This window comes from Orcinus orca, chromosome 10 (genome assembly GCF_937001465.1).
Source record: "Orcinus orca chromosome 10, mOrcOrc1.1, whole genome shotgun sequence".
Classification (NCBI taxonomy): domain Eukaryota; kingdom Metazoa; phylum Chordata; class Mammalia; order Artiodactyla; family Delphinidae; genus Orcinus; species Orcinus orca.
In genome coordinates this window covers 52183067-52200752 of record NC_064568.1, presented here as the reverse complement: position 1 = coordinate 52200752, position 17686 = coordinate 52183067, and the positions used below count along the sequence as shown (strand labels likewise).

Below are 17686 nucleotides of genomic sequence, written 5' to 3'. Positions count from 1 at the left end.
GAATTTGCTCGTGGGCACCTAATTAACGCTATTCATTAGCATTAATTAACTTTTATTAATTAAAAGGTGTTGGCAACAGGACCCTCAAATTCACCTCTGTTTCCGATTGTTATAAGAGCCTAGAAGTTTTTTCAGTCCTACAAAGCAAAGTCTGTAGGTGAGGCCCATGGAGCCTCCGCAAAGCGATATTCACAAGCAGAGGGCATTTTTAGCAGCGGCTGCTTCCGATTTCCCACCGCTTTTGGAACTTCTAGGGCGGCTCCTCCAAACGCACTGGGTCTCCTTTCTGAATCCAGTGCCCAGCCGCGTGGGCCTCATTCTGACACGTTCCAGGGTTTCCATTTGCTTGTGATTGATGCTGTTTTATTGTTTGAATGTGATAAATGGGCCCCTGCAAGGTGCTGCAGGAAAACTTGCCCTTCCTTCCACAAACCTCAGTCATTTTCCACTCTACGACCTGGTGTGAGGGCTCAACTAAGCTGCCCCTCGGGAGGGAGTGAACGGTACCCACCCCCCCACCTCCCAGTCCTCTTCTTTTTTTTTTTTTTTGCGGTACGCGGGCCTCTCACTGTTGTGGCCTCTCCCTTTGCGGAGCACAGGCTCCGGACGCGCAGGCTCAGCGGCCATGGCTCACGGGCTCAGCCGCTCCGCGGCATGTGGGATCTTCCCGGACCGGGGCACGAACCCGTATCCCCTGCATCGGCAGGCGGACTCTCAACCACTGCGCCACCAGGGAAGCCCCCAGTCCTCTTCTTGAGCTTTGGTTTGGTGGAAATGTTAAATGTATCATCAATTTAATTTTCTACTTGCTTGTAAAGTACTTGCAGAAAAAGTAAAAAGCTTGACGATCATGAGAGCCTCAAGTACCTGACCTTGACTTTATTCACTCCTCTAGGAAGATGATAACATACACACACACATGCACCCCTGCAGCTCTCAGTGGCTCGAACAGGAGCGGGTATGGTATGATAACGAGTTTCATAAATGCTCATTGATGGAATTTCTCCCCATCTCCCCCTTTGACCAAGCACAGTGTAATTAATGTTTATGGACCAAATGGAGAGGGAGCAGGCCCATTGCTTTTTACCCTGGACAGCCAGGTGGGCTGAAAACCCAACTCACCATATATCTCATCAAACACACGGATCCAGTGCTTCCTGATGGGGGAGTTGTGTCCTTCCTCTGGAATTTCCTCCTCTATCCCGATTCTTTGCTTAGTTAACTTCGAATGGCCCTTGAAAACAGTTAAATGTCTGCTGCTGGAAGAAACAGTCCCTGGTCCCCAGGCTGACCATGCTGCCTTCCCACTGTGCAGGCTGACCTTGGGCCCACCCCTGGCCTGGCAGGGATCCCACCCATCACTCATTTACTGCTCTCTCCCCGTTTCTGATGACATATTCAGTAAAGGAAGGGACAGTCGTACAGAGCTGTGTAGTCCAATAGAGCACAGCACATTGTAGATATTAGATCAATGTTTTTGAGCCAATGGCTGCAGCTAAGAACTCTGGGGAGCCCATCTTTTTCATTGAGATCAAGACCCTTAAGATTTTTATTTTTCATTTTATTTTATTTTGGCTCTGCCCAGCTTGTGGGATCTTAGTTCCCTGACCAGGGATCGAACCCGGGCCCTCAGCAGTGAAAGCGCCGAGTCCTAACCACTGGACTGTCAGGGAAGTCCCAAGAAGATTTTTAAAAAATCGAATAGTATTCAACTTAAGGCAGTGCTTGACCCAAAATAAGCCAATGATAAATTAATTACTACTTAGTTATTATTATTACACCTTCTAAACACCTAGTTCTAAATCAGCTGACTCTTAACCTTCCTCGGCTCCAGAGAACCCTGGTCAACCCTAAGTACCCCTCCACTGATTTCACATTTCACTCACCTCTCTCTCCTCAGTAGTTCCTCCAGCCCCTCCACCCTCAGAGTCACCCTCACAGTCACGCTCTCAGACTTCTAGAGGGCCTCCCAAGGGGAGGGAGAGGGAGAGGGGGCTGGGAAGGGAGAAGAGAGCCTTCCCCCTTTGCCTGCATCAGGTGATGCCAACTGACGGTTTCTCAGATTCGTTGTTCAGCCCACAAAGGTGACACATACAGTCTTTTAAAATAATGGACGTTAACTGGCAATATTTAAAAACTGGTATTTTAGTGGTTAGGACTCCAAGCTTTCACTGCGGAGGGCCTAGGTTTGATCTCTGGTCAGGGAACTAAGATCCCACAAGCTGCGCTGTGTGGCTGAAAATAAATAAATAAATAAACTGGGACTTCTAGCAATACTAGGCCCAAAGTTTTGCAAGGTAGCAATCAGGTGGGGTAGAAACCCAGGTGGCCATTTTAGAGCATTCGTGCTCTTGTTCACCACAGACCCCACCATTCTCTATTACATGTCCCTCAACTGAGTTTGAATGTTGGTCTGATTTCACTGCATTTCCAGGTTCCCAAATGTGGATTTATGGTAAGAGGAAAGTGAAATATTTCTGGTCCCTGTTTCTAAAACTAAAACACAAAAATAAAGTGTGACCCATGTGATCATATGTTTCAAGAAAATGGGAGTGAATGGACTCCTTTGTGTGAGGTAAGAACCTTCTACAAAGTTAATATTTTAAGCCCAAGTGTATCTGGTTAGAAGACCACAATTCAAGAAGCCATTCTGAAACAAAACTGACTGATACATTTACTTGTTTGACCTTATCTGCTAACCCCAGAGGACTTAAGGCCTCTGGTCAAACTGAGAGAGCATCTTGGAACACAAACAAACAGACCTACAGCTTCATTGGTGAATGGATTTGGGCTTCATGTCTGCCTGTTTTCAAGTTGAGGACAGACCAGACTGACTGGTAGCTTTCAGGACTGAGTGAAAGAACATTCTCCCTTCTAAGCCAAACTCCTGCTTTCCCTACAAGACACATTAATAACAAGAGGAGGGGAGACAGGAAGTTCTGGGGTGGATAAACTACAAAATCAAATGTGCTTGGAGAATCTGAACTACAGTTGGAACTAGAGAACCCTATTTGTGATCAACCATAAATAATTATTTTTATTTTCTTAACTTTTGGAAATAATTTCAAACTAACCAAAAAAATTGAAAAAAAAAAAAAAAAGATTTTCTGTAAACTTTCACCCAGATGCCACAAATATTAACATTTTACATAACAAGAGTATCAAGATTGAAATCATGGGATTAACACTGATACAATGCTGTTATCTAATCTACAAAATTTATTCAGATTTCCTGCACTGTCTCACTGAGGTGTTTTTTTTTTAATTGTATATTTTTGAATTCACATGTATTTTATTCTATTTTTTAATTTTTTGGCCGAGTGGCATGTGGGATCTTAGTTCCCCAACCAGGAATCGAACCCGAACCCTCTGCATTGGAAGCATGGAGTCTTAACCACCGGACGCCAGGGAAGTCCCCTGAGGTTCTTTTTCCAACTCATCTAGGATTTTACCTTGCACTTGGCTCTCAAGTGTGGAACCATTCCTCAGTATTTCTTTGTCTTTTATGACCTTGATACTTAACAAAATGTCCTTTGATTTTGGTCTGTCTATTCTTTCCTCATGACTGAAGTCAGGTTATTCATTTTGATAAGAAGACCACAGAAGTGATGTTGCCTTCTCCTCGATGGATGCGTCAGATCAGGAGGTACACGCTATCTGATAATACTGACTTTGACATCTGGTGGTGTCTCACAGGTCTCCCTACTGCAGAGTTACTTATGAATTCATAAGTATTCAAAGGGAAAACTGTATCTTCTGGGGAGATACTTAGAGATGATGTAAATATCCTTTTTTCTCATCATACTTCCACTCACTAATTCTAACATCCATTGATGATTCTTGCCTGAAATTAATTAATTTTAAACTAGAATAATAATGAAGAGAAACGAGTGTTAGATGAATCTATAAAAACTTCTTATAAATGAGAATGTCCCTTGGTCCTCTTTCAGATAGTAGGTAAAAGTCACAAGGTGTCCACTTTTTCACTGAATTATTGATGAGCCTTGGGTCCCTATGGAATGGCCTGGGCTCCACGGATTCTTGGCAATGCTACATCTCATAGTTTGCTTCTTGGGTAATATGGCCTAGTGGAAACCATATTTCAGACTCTGTATAAACCCTCAACAACCCACACGAGAACCTTCTTCCATGCAAACAGATCTCCTTAGATTTCTCTGTATCTCTTTGTACCTGGCCTACTCATGCTGGCACTTGTGGTGTCGCTTCGCCTGTTCCTATAGGCTGGGTGATGTCTTTCTTAACTGTCCACCTTCTCCTCCCTTTTAATGAATTAGATACCTCCTACAAGTCTAAGCTCAAAGCTCTGTTCTGCATGAAGTCTTTTATAGGAGGGCAGGGCCTACCTTTTCTTCCTCTGATATTTTTCTGCATTTAAGAATAAAGTTTGGGGGACTTCCCTGGTAGGGCAGTGGTTAAGAGTCCACCTGCCAATGCAGGGGACATGGGTTCGAGCCCTGGTCCGGGAAGATCCCACATGCCACGGAGCAACTGAGCCTGTGCGCCACAACTACTGAAGCCAGTGCGCCTAAAGCCTGTGCTCAGCAACAGGAGAAGCCACCACAATGAGAAGCCTGCGTACTGCAACAAAGAGTGGCCCTGCTTACAACTAGAGAGGGCCCGCACGCAGCAACGAAGACCCAATGCAGCCAAAAATAAATTAATTAATCAACTAAAAAAAAAACACAGGTGTGAATTTTCATGACTTTGGATTTGGCAATGGAGTCTTAGATATAAAATCCAAAGCATGAGCAACAAAAGAAAATAAGCTAGACTTCATCAACATTAAAAAAAAAGAATAAAGTTTGGGTTTCAGCATTCATTCAATACCTCCTCTGGTGGGGAGGGAGATAAAGAAGGGTAGTTCATAGTCCCTCAAGAAGTGGTAAAGAAAGGTGCATAAAATGAATGAATTCTAAAGCAAAGAAGAAAAGAATAAGCTTTATGGAAATCTAATGGAAATCACAGAAAAGGTGGCTTTTGAAATGGGCCCAAAGGATGTAGATTTGAGCTGTGGGTGAAGGTAGGAGGCTTTCTAGGCTGAGAAGAGCTGGTTATGGACATAAAGTGGTCACACCTACAGAGACATGTGAAAATGTATTTGGAGTTGGAATGGGAAGCATTCTAGAGCAGTTTGGGAAAAGGGCTGGAAGCATGAGGTGTGCCACCTCCTAGTGGCTTTTATAGTGTGCACAGTGGGACATTAACCCAGATCTGAGCCTGGGGTTTCAGGACAATAATTCTTTCAGGTAGATGAAGGGTGGATTGTATAAACATGTCATTGGAGGAATGGACATCCCATCAGGAGGCTTCCAGGCAGAAGATGAGCACCTGAATTTAAGCAGCAGTTGGAAAGGAGCAGCCCATTTGTCAACAACCAGTGTATAATTGCTTCTTTGTAATTCTGAAATCTAAGAAGCTGAAAACCAAAAGTTTCAAGTTTGCAGAAAATGCATTTGGTAGAAACATACGACTTAACCTGGTGTGAAGTTATGCTGTGAAGTTATTCATTGTCTTTTTTTATCCCACTTAATGGATTAAAAAATGAAAGGCCGTGGATTAAAAGCAAAGGCCACAGTCCTTTGCTGCTTCTCTCATCCAGACATGGTGTCTATTTCCCCTCTGTTTGAATCAGGCTGCCCTTATCACTGGCTTTGACTAATAGAATGTGGCAGAAATGATGCTCTGTAGATTTCAAGGCTGGATCTTAAGAGATCTGCAGCTTCTGCTTATTTTTTCCCCTCTTGGAAGCCAACTACTGTGTAGAAGTCCAACTACTCTGAACCCACCATGCTATGAGGAAGCCTAATAAGCTTTATGGAGAGAGAGAGAGGCCAGGTAGAGGAGCACTGAAGTGCCAGAAAGGGAGTGAACAGAATGTGAGTGAAGGCTTTTCAGCCTTTCCACACCTGCCCTGCCACCGGCCGAAAATAGCTGAGTTAATGACTCCAACCAACACCCTGCGGAGCAGAAGACTCTGCCAGCCAAGCCCCGCCCAAATTCCTGACCCACAGATTCATGAGTAAGATGGTTGTTATTTTATTATTTTTATTTTTTTTGCGGTACGCGGGCCTCTCACTGCTGTGGCCTCTCGTGTTGCGGAGCACAGGCTCCGGACGCGCAGGCTCAGCGGCCATGGCTCACGGGCCCACCTGCTCCTCGGCATGTGGGATCCTCCCAGACCGGGGCACGAACCCATGTCCCCTGCATCGGCAGGTGGACTGTCAACCACTGCGCCACGAGGGAAGCCCTAGATGGTTGTTAGTTTAAACCACTGATGTTTGGGAGCATTTATCACACTGCAGTAGATAAGCCAAACACACACTTAATTCATTCACGTATTTTCATTGCCGAAAACTAGTGTATTTGATGAAAGTACCACTCCAGACCTCACTGAAGGTGTTATATGGTGTATGGTATATGTACATTTTTACCTTTCTAAATTAAAGATCTGAGTTTTGAAATCCATTTGGCCTCTGAGAAGGGCTTGCCCTTTGTAATACAGAAATAGAGCTGTTTCGACTTCCTTCCTGCCTTCGTTAAATGTCCTGCATGATGCCACAGACAGCTTCTCCAGCCATTCCATGTGTGTATCTCTTACTTCCACGGCTGCAAAATTGGTTTCTCTAAACCAGTAGCTCTCAAACTTCTCTAAACCAGTAGCTCTCAAACTTCAGTATGTATCAGAGTCTCCTGGAAGGCTGGTTCAAAAACAGCTTCCTGGCGTCTGCCCTCAGAGTTTCTGATTCAGTGGGTCTAGGGGCTTGAGAACTTGCATTTCTGAGAGTTCCTGGTTGATACTGATGCTGCTGGTCCGGGTACCACACGTTGGGAACCGCTGCTCTCGGGGAAAGGGCTATATTTCTTATTCTCTTTACCCACCAGCCCAAGATGCTTAGCAAATGCTCATAGATGGAATTTCTCTAAATCGTCGTCTTTGTAATGCTTTTGAAGCCTTAACTTTTTACTCCCTGAGGTCCTCCTGAGTAGGCCCTAGACTAAAAGAAACAAATTCCTTGTTTTGTTTTATTAGATCGTATGCAATAGTTTTTGCTTTCTCTGCTCAGCTGATAGGACATTGTGGCAAAAAATGTCCCTTCTGATCTTTTTTAAACGTGTCTTGGGACGGATAAGACAGATGCGGTGACTCCAGAGCGACGCTTTATTTGTGAACAAGGATTATTTCCTTTCCTTTTGGGGGTTTCTGAATAAAATAGAACGTTTCTTGCCATCCTTTCACAATACAAAAGGAGAGAGCGCCATGAAGATGCTTTTGTTGGCAAGGCGCCCATGTACACATTTTACAGATGGCACCACTGAGGCACAGAGAGGGGGAGGCCCTTGCTCCTGGTCACACAGCTGAGAAATGCAAGTGCCGGTGTTGGAGCTCGGGTCAGCCCGACCCTCTAACAAGCTGCCTCACTGTGTGGGGCTCCCTCATCCTCTCCCGCACCCCAGGAAAATACAGCCCGTTAGTCAGAAACTTCAGTTTGCACAACACACACACCGTTCAAGCTTTCCTCCAACATTTCCTCCCGAGGGTTATGGGACACTGATTCATCATGACCAGGGATCCCAAATATCTCCCCGCTCTTATCTCCGGGCCAGGTGCCGGCCCCGAGGCTCCACGGATCCCGGCGATCGAGTCACTGCGAGCGCCAAGAAGCATCTCGCTTTCCAAACCCGGCGAAAAAGTTGGTTCCTCAAATTTGTTCCTGGCAGGAGGGGCAAGAAATCACGCCGGGCTTCGGCAGCGGAAGCGGCGGCAGGGGGAGAAGCTCTGGTTGGACCGTCCCGGCGGCCTCGCATCGATCTCGGGTCTAAGGTCCGGCCGGATCGTAATTCCAGCCGCTCTTACGCCCCTAGAGTCACCGCCCCTCCCCACACCCTCCATTCCCGGAGCCGCAGGGCCCGGAGGCCTGGCTCTCCCCGGGGTCCAAGGACCCAGGGCTGGCCGACGCCAGGTGGAAGGAGACAGGTTAACGGCGGCCCGCCCCCGGGAGGCGGGGCCTGGCGGAGCGGCCGCGACCCCCGCCCTCCCTCCCCCCACTCCCCGCGCCCTCCCTCCCTCCCGCAACTCCCCGCGCCCTCCTGCCCCAACTCTCCGTGCAGCCTGCCGCCCCGCGCGTGCTAGCGCGCCCTCCGTCCGTGAGCCCCGCAACAGGTGAAGCGGCCGCCGCTCCTCGGCGCCTCCGCGGGGCGGTCTCTCCCCGCCAGCCGCGCGCCCGCCCCTCTCCACGCCCCCTCCCCTCCGCCCGGCCTTCGCCGCCTCCCTTGGCTGCTGGCGGCCTCCCCTCGCCCGGTCTCCTGCTCCGGGTCCCCGGCGCAGGCCGAGAGCCCGCGCGCCTAGGAGCAGGGGAGGCCGCGCACTCTACGGACACGCACTGCGGCCGGACGGATCCAGGCGGTGCCCCCCGCGCGCCCTGGGCCCCGCGCCGCCGCGCTCCCCTCCCCCCCCCCCGCCGGTGTCCCCGGGCGCAGGGCCGCGCGGCCAGCCCCGACGCGCCGGGGGTCCCCGAGGCGGGGCCGGCCCGGCCGGGGCGCGACGATGGAGGAGCCGCAGCGCGCCCGCTCGCACACCGTCACCACCACCGCCAGCTCCTTCGCGGAGAACTTCTCCACCACCAGCAGCAGCTTCGCCTACGACCGCGAGTTCCTCCGCACCCTGCCCGGACTCCTCATCGTGGCGGAGATCGTGAGTGCCTCCGGGCGGGCTGGGCTGGGGGCAGGGGCGCAGGTGGGCCCCGCGCCGTGCTCCTCGCCTGGGAGCTTGTTCACATGCTCGGGAGGGCTTCGAAGGAATCCTTTTTGCTCAGCCTCTTCTTCATCCCCAGGTGCCGAACTCAGAGACCCCCTCTCTGAACGAGGTCTCATCACCTTGGGCTCTTTTGGGGGAGACGGTCGTGACCCTTGGGAGGTCCGTTGGAGAGAGACTTGCTGGGTCCTCTCTGTGGTCGTGGTGTGTTCTGAGAGCAGGATGCTTGGTGGGCATTGAGTTTGTGTTAATGAGTGTCAGGGACACCTGGCGCCTCCCTTATCTGCTCTCTACCTGGGTGGCCTTTTCCCTAAAAGAAAAACTTTACGAAGATCAGAGGAGAGGAGAAGACTTTTTCTTTTTTTAAATTTATCTCCCTGGTAGTAAAATCGAGGTGAATCAGGAGACATTTACTGAATAAAATCTGAGGGTCTCCTGTCTGGTGCTCTTTGAAGACCAAAGGGTCTCCTGTTTGGTGCTGTGGACATCCTGGTTTAAGACTCAGAACGTTCCTGGGGAGGAGGCCGGGCATGTGCCTTCTCCTCTCCATAGGAAGACGTGGAGGCTGAGAGGTCGAGTGATCGCCCCTTAGGTCCCATCGTGGCTGAGAAAGGACGCAGGCCGTGTTAACAGCTAGTGGTTGCCACTATTTATTGTCTTCATCCTGTGTCAGGGTCTCGTCAAGCGCTTTAGATGCCTTCGTGTTCTCATGTACCACACAACAACCCTATCCTGTGAATGTAGCTTTAATTATTATCTCATTTTACATGTGAAGAGACTGAGGCTCAGAGAGAGGAAGTAGGTCGCACCTGGGGGTGGTGGAGGTGGGATTCAAACCCAGGCCTGCCTTACTCCAGAGTCCTGCTCTTAACTGCCAAGGGGCATCCCTTGCAGCTGTCTAAGCAGCGCCCCTTTTGCTGTATCTCGTATACTTTCACTTAAACATTTGTGGGATTGAAATCTAGCCTATATGGGGCCATGATGGTGCCGAAGTGACTGAGGACCCCAGTGGTTCCTCTGAGAAACCTTCAGCAAAACCTGTGCACATCAAGTAGCTTGCTTGCTCCTCCGGAGCCTCAGAGCCCAACCCAGACCAACTGAATCAATCCCAGGTGTATCCAGTGCACGAGGAGTTTGAAGTGTTGGCTTAGCCCATGCCCCAGCTGGTTCTCTCAGCTGGTTGCCCCAGCTGGTTCCCCCAGCTGGCATTGAGGCCTTCAGGAGATCCAAAAAAAAGCTGGGGTATTGGAATCACTGTGCAGGGCCTAGCTTATAGGAATTCAACAAATATTTGCTGTGTGAATGAAGGAGTTGGCAGGCTCCCCTGCTCCAGCAGAAAGAGCAGAAGCTAAAATGACAGAGATGGGGCTTCTACCCTGTGGTGGATGTGGACCAGGCTTAAAGTAAAACACCTCTTGTTTTCTGATTTATGGTCAATAAACTCCACGTTACATACTTTTTCCGAAAGTTGGAAAGTGAAAGAAAAAATGTAAATGGTCCACAATCGCGTTACTAGAAATAACCACTGTTGATATGTTGGCATGTATACTTTACGATTTCAGTACTTTTTTTTTAATTCGTTTGTTTGTTTGTTTGTTTTTTGCGGTACGCGGGCCTCTCACTGTTGTGGCCTCTCCCGTTGCGGAGCACAGGCTCCGGACACGCAGGCCCAGTGGCCATGGCTCATGGGCCCAGCCGCTCCGCGGCATGTGGGATCTTCCCGGACCGGGGCACGAACCCGTATCCCCTGCATCGGCAGGCGGACTCTCAACCACTGCGCCACCAGGGAAGCCCCTCAATACGTTTTTTTAAAAAAATGGAAAAATATGTAAGAAAAATTGTCCTTATTACTACTAGAGTTGGGTTTTTATTTTTAACACGTCTATATATGCACAAGTTTTAAAGAGTCATGGTTCTATGGGTAAAAATGTAAGTTTCCCCCACCATCGCTGGTTCTTGATTCCCCCCGCCCCCCCAAATTGTAGATGTTATTCAGTGGCTTCCCATTCTGAAAGATGAGGCTTTAGCTCTCTTGGACCACCTCTTCCCCACCCCCATTATACATACACCTTTCCTGTCTTTGGGTTACATCACTAACCAGTGCTACCTTAGGATACAGGAAACACTGTTCACGGAGCCACTGAGTGGTCTGTGAGTGCTTTTCCTTTTCTGCCCAATTTCTTGTTTTCCCTGCAGTTTGTAATTCTATTTCCGTGTTTTAGTTCTCTAGATATTTAGACACTAACTTTACCTTAGTTGTTTGAATCCCCTCTCTGGAAACTGAGACACAGCAGGTACTCAGTCAGGGTCATCCTTCTGACCAATCCTCTCTGGGAGCTACTCACCTCCTCCCATCCAGCCTGCTCACCTGGGCACAGCTAATGGCCTGGGATCTCCTGCGTGTCACCCTGGAGATTCTCTTCCCCTCTCTCCTGGGTTGGACCCCCTCCTTCCCATGACCTGTGCCCTTCTCTGTCTTGACTCACTGCCGCTGGGGGAATACACAGCCTCTGGTAGTCTCCTGAGAAAGGATGCATGTGTAAATCGAGATTTGCATCTTTCAAAATATCTTGATTCCACTGTTACACATAATTAATAGGTTGACTATGTAAAGAATGGTAGATTGGAAATTGTTTTCCCTCAGAATTTTGAAAGTATTCCTCTGTTATCTTCTAGCTCTTATACTTCTTTAAAAAAAATTCCAATTCTTGATCCCCACCCCCCCACCCTTTCTGGAAGCTTGTAGAATCTTCTTTCTCCCCAGAGATCTGTAACATAATTATGTGCCTTCATAGGAGGCACTAAGGACCTGGTGTGTTCTCTCAATCAGGAAAACTCATGGACGTTTAAGGAGATTTTTTTAAATTTGATTTTTTATCTTTCCATTTTCTTAGTTTTTTTTCTGAAATTCCTTTTATACTTTTTTTCCCCTACGCATGTATTTTCTTATAATTTTTCTCATGGATTTGTTAACTGCTGTGTTTACTTACCATGAACATTTTTCAGGGTCTTGGATCTCTTGCATTATTACAGTTTTCTGTCATATAGAAGTACTATATTTGATTTCCTCAGCTTTCTGTTTTAAAACTAACATGTTCTAGGTTTTACTAGTATAGCCAGTGGTGTAGCAATCTTCCTGTTTTTCCCTCTCTTTCCACACTTTTCCGGTGACTTTCTTTTCTTTTTTTAAATTAATTAATTTTATTTATGTATTTATTTTTGGCTGTGTTGGATCTTCGTTGCTGCGCATGGGCTTTCTCTAGCTGCAACGAGCGGTTGCTACTCTTCATTGCGGTGCGTGGGCTTCTCATTGCGGTGGCTTCTCGTTGCAGAGCGCGGGCTCTAGGCACGCAGGCTTCAGTAGTTGTGGCACATGGGCTCAGTAGTTGTGGCTCGCGGGCTCTAGAGTTCAGGCTCAGTAGTTGTGATGCACAGGTTAGCTGCTCTGCGGCATGTGGGATCTTCCCAGAACAGGGCTCAAACCCTTGTCCCCTGCATTGGCAGGCAGATTCTTAACCACTGTGCCACCAGGGAAACCCTCCAGTTGACTTTATTGAGGGAAAGTTCCTTAAAGTATATATTGATGTGTCAAAGGGTATACAAATTTACATATTCTGTTTTGATATATATCCTGAAGTTATCTTTCCCCAAAGCTGTATTAATTTAAACTGTCATTAGTAATGTGAGCCTATTAAACTAAAAATATTTTTTTACATTAGAAGAACTTTTAAAATTAAAAATGCTAAGGATCACCCTAAATAGTATACTATGTTTTATTGACCCAAGATCGTTTTTTGTTCATGTTTTAATATCTGGGTCAGGATGCAGCTTACAATGGATGGTTTCTTGAACTTAGTGAAAAATTGTACCACTGCTTCTTTATCCCAGGATGGCGGCAGGGCGGTTTCAAACTATTACTCTTCCAGCCCTGAGATTAAGTTAGACCTGCCCCCAGAAGAATGCTACTTTCTGCCTTGAAAATACAAAATACTGAGACAAAGAATTGCTAAGAACCTGACTCCCTGCTTGAGCCTGGGGGAAGTAATAGAGAACAAAACACAATGTTTCCCCAAACCTGTTGTCAAAATCCCTTGCCCTGGCTTTCTCACAGGGGTGAGTGGTAATAGGTAAACCTGCTAAAATACTCTAGGCTGTGCCAATGTAGCATCGTGTAGAAACCAAATTGTAATGGTTTCCTTCCTTTTAAAGTTTTATAACAAGCTGGAAGCAATCTAGTACTTGACCTGTGACTCGTAGGACGCTGTGATCTCATAACAGTTATGAGTATATGAAGAATAAAAGTGATTTGTCAGAAGGTGAGTTAATCTCATCCTTCCTGTTATTGGTGACTTCAAAATGAGTTATGTCATCCGTGTAATAATGTCAGATCGCCTTTCATTTACTTACTGTCATGAGCAAAGTTAGGGGAAGGACAAAATAGGGTTTCCCGAGAGCTGGAATCTAAATTATTCTATCCTGTTGAGTTCTTTTTAAAGAATAGTGAACATATTTTTTCTGCTTCACAAAAAACAATACCTAGTCTTGGTAGAAAAATTATAAAAATGCAGGTAAGAAAATAAAAACACCCTTTAATTCTCACCCCCATGGTGGTTACTATCAGGCATGGTACCAACCCATGCCTGGGAGTGGGGAGGCTTTTCAAAAATTTTTGGTTATTGTAATGCCTGAGGTTTCTATTGGTGTTTAGTGCCCTGGGGGCCAGGGAGGCTAATGTCCTAAAGTGCCTGGGGCAGTACCCAACCATGAAGAATTGCTTTGCCAGCTGCCAACAGCACCACCGTTGAGGAACTCTGGGTGAACCACTGTTTACCCCTTGGAGTAAACCATTCTAGAGTTTCTTAAGTGGTTGTATGTTACTTATCTTTATTTTTTTAAAAATGTAGTCACTTGTAAACTACTCCTTGTTTACTGCTGTGACCATCTGTGCTGGACATCTTCCATTTGTTACTTGGATGCACTCTCCACCCGGCTCTCCACCCTGCAGGCTGACTTGCACGGATCGTGTCCAGGGTGCCCTCTGATGTCCCACTGGATTCCGATGTCCTCCCGGCACCCGCAGGAGGCTGTAAGGTGGGAGGGGAGCAGGTTCCTGGGATTCCTCCCTGCTGGGGCTCAGCAGCCTGGCTGTGTCCCTCCGTGCTGGGCGGGCCGTCTGGCAGCCCTCTGCACTCGGCTGTTTTCCCTGGCTCTGCTGACTGGTCACTCCCAGCCGCTTCCTCTTGCCAGGCACTGCGCTATGGCTTGTGGTCTTCTGCACCCTGCTTTCTAAATAAGACCTTTATTAAACTCTGCTCAGATTACCCAATCTAAATGTGCCAGTTTCTGGGGAGACCTGATAAGTTACCTTTCCCCATCAGTGATTAATTTCTTCTGGCATTCTTTTTTCTTTTTTTTAAATTTATTTATTTTTGGCTGATTGGGTCTTTGTTGCTGCACCGCAGGCTTTCTTCTAGTTGCGGCGAGTGGGGGCTGCTCTTCGTTGCGGTGCACGGGCTTCTCTTGTTGTGGAACATGGGTTGTAGGCGCACAGGCTTCAGTAGTTGTGGCTTGCGGGCTCAGTAGTTGTGGCGCACGGACTTAGTTTCTCTGCGGCATGTGGGATCTTCCTGGACCAGGGCTCAAACCTGTGTCCCCTGCATTGGCAGGTGAATTCTTAACCACTGCGCCACCAGGGAAGCTCTCTTCTGGCATTCTTAAAGGCCACCTAGTATTCCATAAATATCCAGGTTCCTGCTGCTCAGTTTAGGTTTCTTTCTTTTCTGTGACAGTGTTGTAACAAACATTCTTTAAGCTACATCTTTCTGGGTGGTCTTTAATATTTTCTACAGATGAGTACTTAGAATTGAGTAATAGGGTATATGAATCTTCTTTAAAGTCAAATTTATAGAGGTATACAGTAAAATTTACCTTTTCTAGTGTAGAGTTCTATGAGTTTGGGCATAGCCGTGTTTAAAAAGCAGCTTTTTTCTTTTTTTTGACGATGTTGGGGGTAGGAGTTAATTAATTAATTAATTAATTATTGCTGTGTTGGGTCTTCGTTTCTGTGCGAGGGCTTTCTGTAGTTGTGGCAAGCGGGGGCCACTCTTCATCGCCATGCGCGGGCCTCTCACTATCGCGGCCTCTCTTGTTGCGGAGCACAGGCTCCAGACGCGCAGGCTCAGTAGTTGTGGCTCACAGGCCTAGTTGCTCCGCGGCATGTGGGATCCTCCCAGACCAGGGCTCGAACGCGTGTCCCCTGCATTAGCAGGCAGATTCTCAACCACTGCGCCACCAGGGAAGCCCTAAAAAGCAGCTTTATTGAGATATCATTCACGAAAAGTTGATCTTTTAAAAGTGTACAGTTTAGGGATTTTTAGGATATTCACATTTGTACAGCTTTCACTTCTGATTTTAGAACATTTCTGTCACTGCAAAAAGAAACCTCTACCTGTTAGCAGTCACTCCTTGGTCTCCCCTGGCCTCAGCCCTTGGTAACCACTAATCTACTTTCTACCTCTATGGATTTGTCTATCCTGGTCATTTCTTTATAAATGGAATCCTACAATATGTGGCCCTTTCTGTCTGGCTTCTTTTACTTAGCATAATGTTTTCAAGGGTCATCCAGGCTGTAGTATGTCTCGGTACTTCATTCCTTTAGTTGCCAAATAATATTTCATTGTATTATATATATATATAACATTTTGTTTATTCATTTGTCAGTTGATGGACATTTGGGTTGTTTCCACATTTTGACTATTACGAATATGCTACTGTGAACCTTCATGTATAAGTTTTTCTGTGGACATAGTTTTCAGTTCTCTTGGGCATTTACCTAGTAAGGGATGGCTGGATCATATGGTAACTCTTTGTTTAATATTTCGAGGCACTGCTAGACCGCTTCCAAAGTGGCTGCACTGATTTACAATCCCAACAGCAATATGAGTGTTCCCGTTTCTCCACATCCTCACCAAGATTTATTTTCTTTTTGATTCTAATCATCCTACAAGGTATGAAGTGGTATCTCATAGTGGTTTGTATATCCAAATACAAATACAAGCCCTTGAATTTTAGTATCACGTTGCCAATTTCTGCAAAAAGGGCGGCTGGGATTTTTTTTTTAATTTATATATATAAATTTATTTTATTTATTTATTTTTGGCTGCATTGGGTCTTTGTTGCTGCGCGCGGGCTTTCTCTAGTTGTGGTGAGTGAGGGCTACTCTTTGTTGAGGTGCGTAGGCTTCTTATTGCGGTGGCTTCTCTTTTTGCGGAGCGTGGACTCTAGGCGTGCGGGCTTCAGTAGTTGTGGCACACAGGCTCAGTAGTTGTGGCTCGCAGGCTCTAGAGCACAGGCTCAGTAGTTGTGGCACACAGGCTCAGTAGTTGTGGCTCGCAGGCTTTAGAGCACAGGCTCAGTAGTTGTGGTGTACAGGCTTAGTTGCTCCGCGGCATGTGGGATCATCCCGGACCAGGGCTCAAACCCGTGTCCCCTGCATTGGCAGGCAGATTCTTAACCACTGCGCCACCAGGGAAGCCCTGGCAGCTGGGATTTTAATATGGATTGTATTCAACCTGTAGATCAATTGGGGGAGTATTGCCGCCTTAAAAAAATTGTTTTCCGATTCATGAACATGGGATGTCTTTCCATTTATTTAGATCTTCTCTAATTTCTTTACCAGTGTTTTATAGTCTTCTGCATACATGTCTTGCATTCCTTTTGTTAAATTTATTCCTAAGTATTTTATTCTTTTTGATGCTATTGAAGATGGAATTATTTTCTTAATTTCATTTTCAAATTGTTCATTGCTAGATCATAGAAATCCAACTGAGTTCTGTATCCTTGACCTTGTATCCTACAACTTTGCTGACCTCATTTATTAGTTCTAATAGTTTTGTGTGTGTTTGTGTGTGTGTAGGGGGTGGGGTGGGGTTGGCCTATGTGTTTTTAAGGCTTTTGTTATTAATGCCAAGTTGTACAGAAAGGTTTAAACTGATTTGCATTCCCTCTAGTGGTGTTTCAGTGTTTGACAGGGTTTGTTTCTGCAAATGCTCAAACTTTTAATATTTGCCCGTTTTCTTGGGGTGGGAGATGTTCAGATTAATAAAAACTGACTTGGCATAAACACCCACCAGGCAGACCATCAGCTAATATTCAGGGGAGCCCTGCACATGTGTAAAAAAGCAAACTTTAAAAAAAAATTTTATTGGAGTAGAGTTGATTTACAATGTTGTGTTAATTTCAGGTGTACAACCAAGTGAATCAGTTATACATATCTCCACTCTTTTTTAGATTCTTTTCCCATATAGGTCATTAGAGAGTATTGAGTAGAGTTGGCTGTGCTATACAGTAGGTCCTTATTAGTTACCTATTTTATATATAGTAGTGCGTATATGTCAATCCCAAACTCCCAGTTTATACCCCACCCCAACCATAAGTTTGTTTTCTACATCTGTGACTCTATTTCTGTTTTGTAAATAAGTTCATTTGTACTATTTTTTTAGATTCCACATATAAGTGATATCATATATTTGTCTTTGTCTGATTTCACACAGAAAGCAAATGGTTTTTGTTTGTGTTCCTCTGATTATTAAAATTGAACATTTTAAATATGCTTATTAGCCATTTATTTTTTCTTTTAGTAACTACCTGTTGTTTTTTTTTTTCCTTCACCCATTTAAAAAAATAGGGCTTTTTTTTTTTTTTTTTTTTTGGCCGGCTGCATGGCTTCTGGGATCTTAGTTTCCTGACCAGGGATTGAACCCGGCCCCTTGGCAGTGAAAGCCTGGAGTCCTAACTACTGGACCACCAGGGAAATCCCGGGGCTCTTTCTTTCTTTAAAAAATGTTTTAGAGATATAAAAGGGAGCAAAGACGTTAATGAAAATTACTTCCAGGAGGGAAATAAGATTGATTT

At 46.1% G+C, this 17686-nt stretch overlaps 2 protein-coding genes across 2 annotated transcripts in view; one reads left to right on the top strand and one right to left on the bottom strand.

The window, feature by feature from the left end:
- The window catches only part of LOC117196528 (40S ribosomal protein S27-like), a 433126-nt gene that overhangs the window by 66792 nt on the left and 348648 nt on the right, over window positions 1-17686 (bottom strand). The window lies entirely within an intron of this gene.
- CMTM8 (CKLF like MARVEL transmembrane domain containing 8) overlaps window positions 8276-17686 on the top strand; it is a 90968-nt gene continuing 81557 nt past the window's right edge. The window contains exon 1 of the mRNA XM_004279687.2: window positions 8276-8713. Within this exon, the coding sequence (XP_004279735.2) occupies window positions 8567-8713 (147 nt within the window). The 5' untranslated portion in view covers window positions 8276-8566. The remainder of the gene's footprint in view (window positions 8714-17686) is intronic.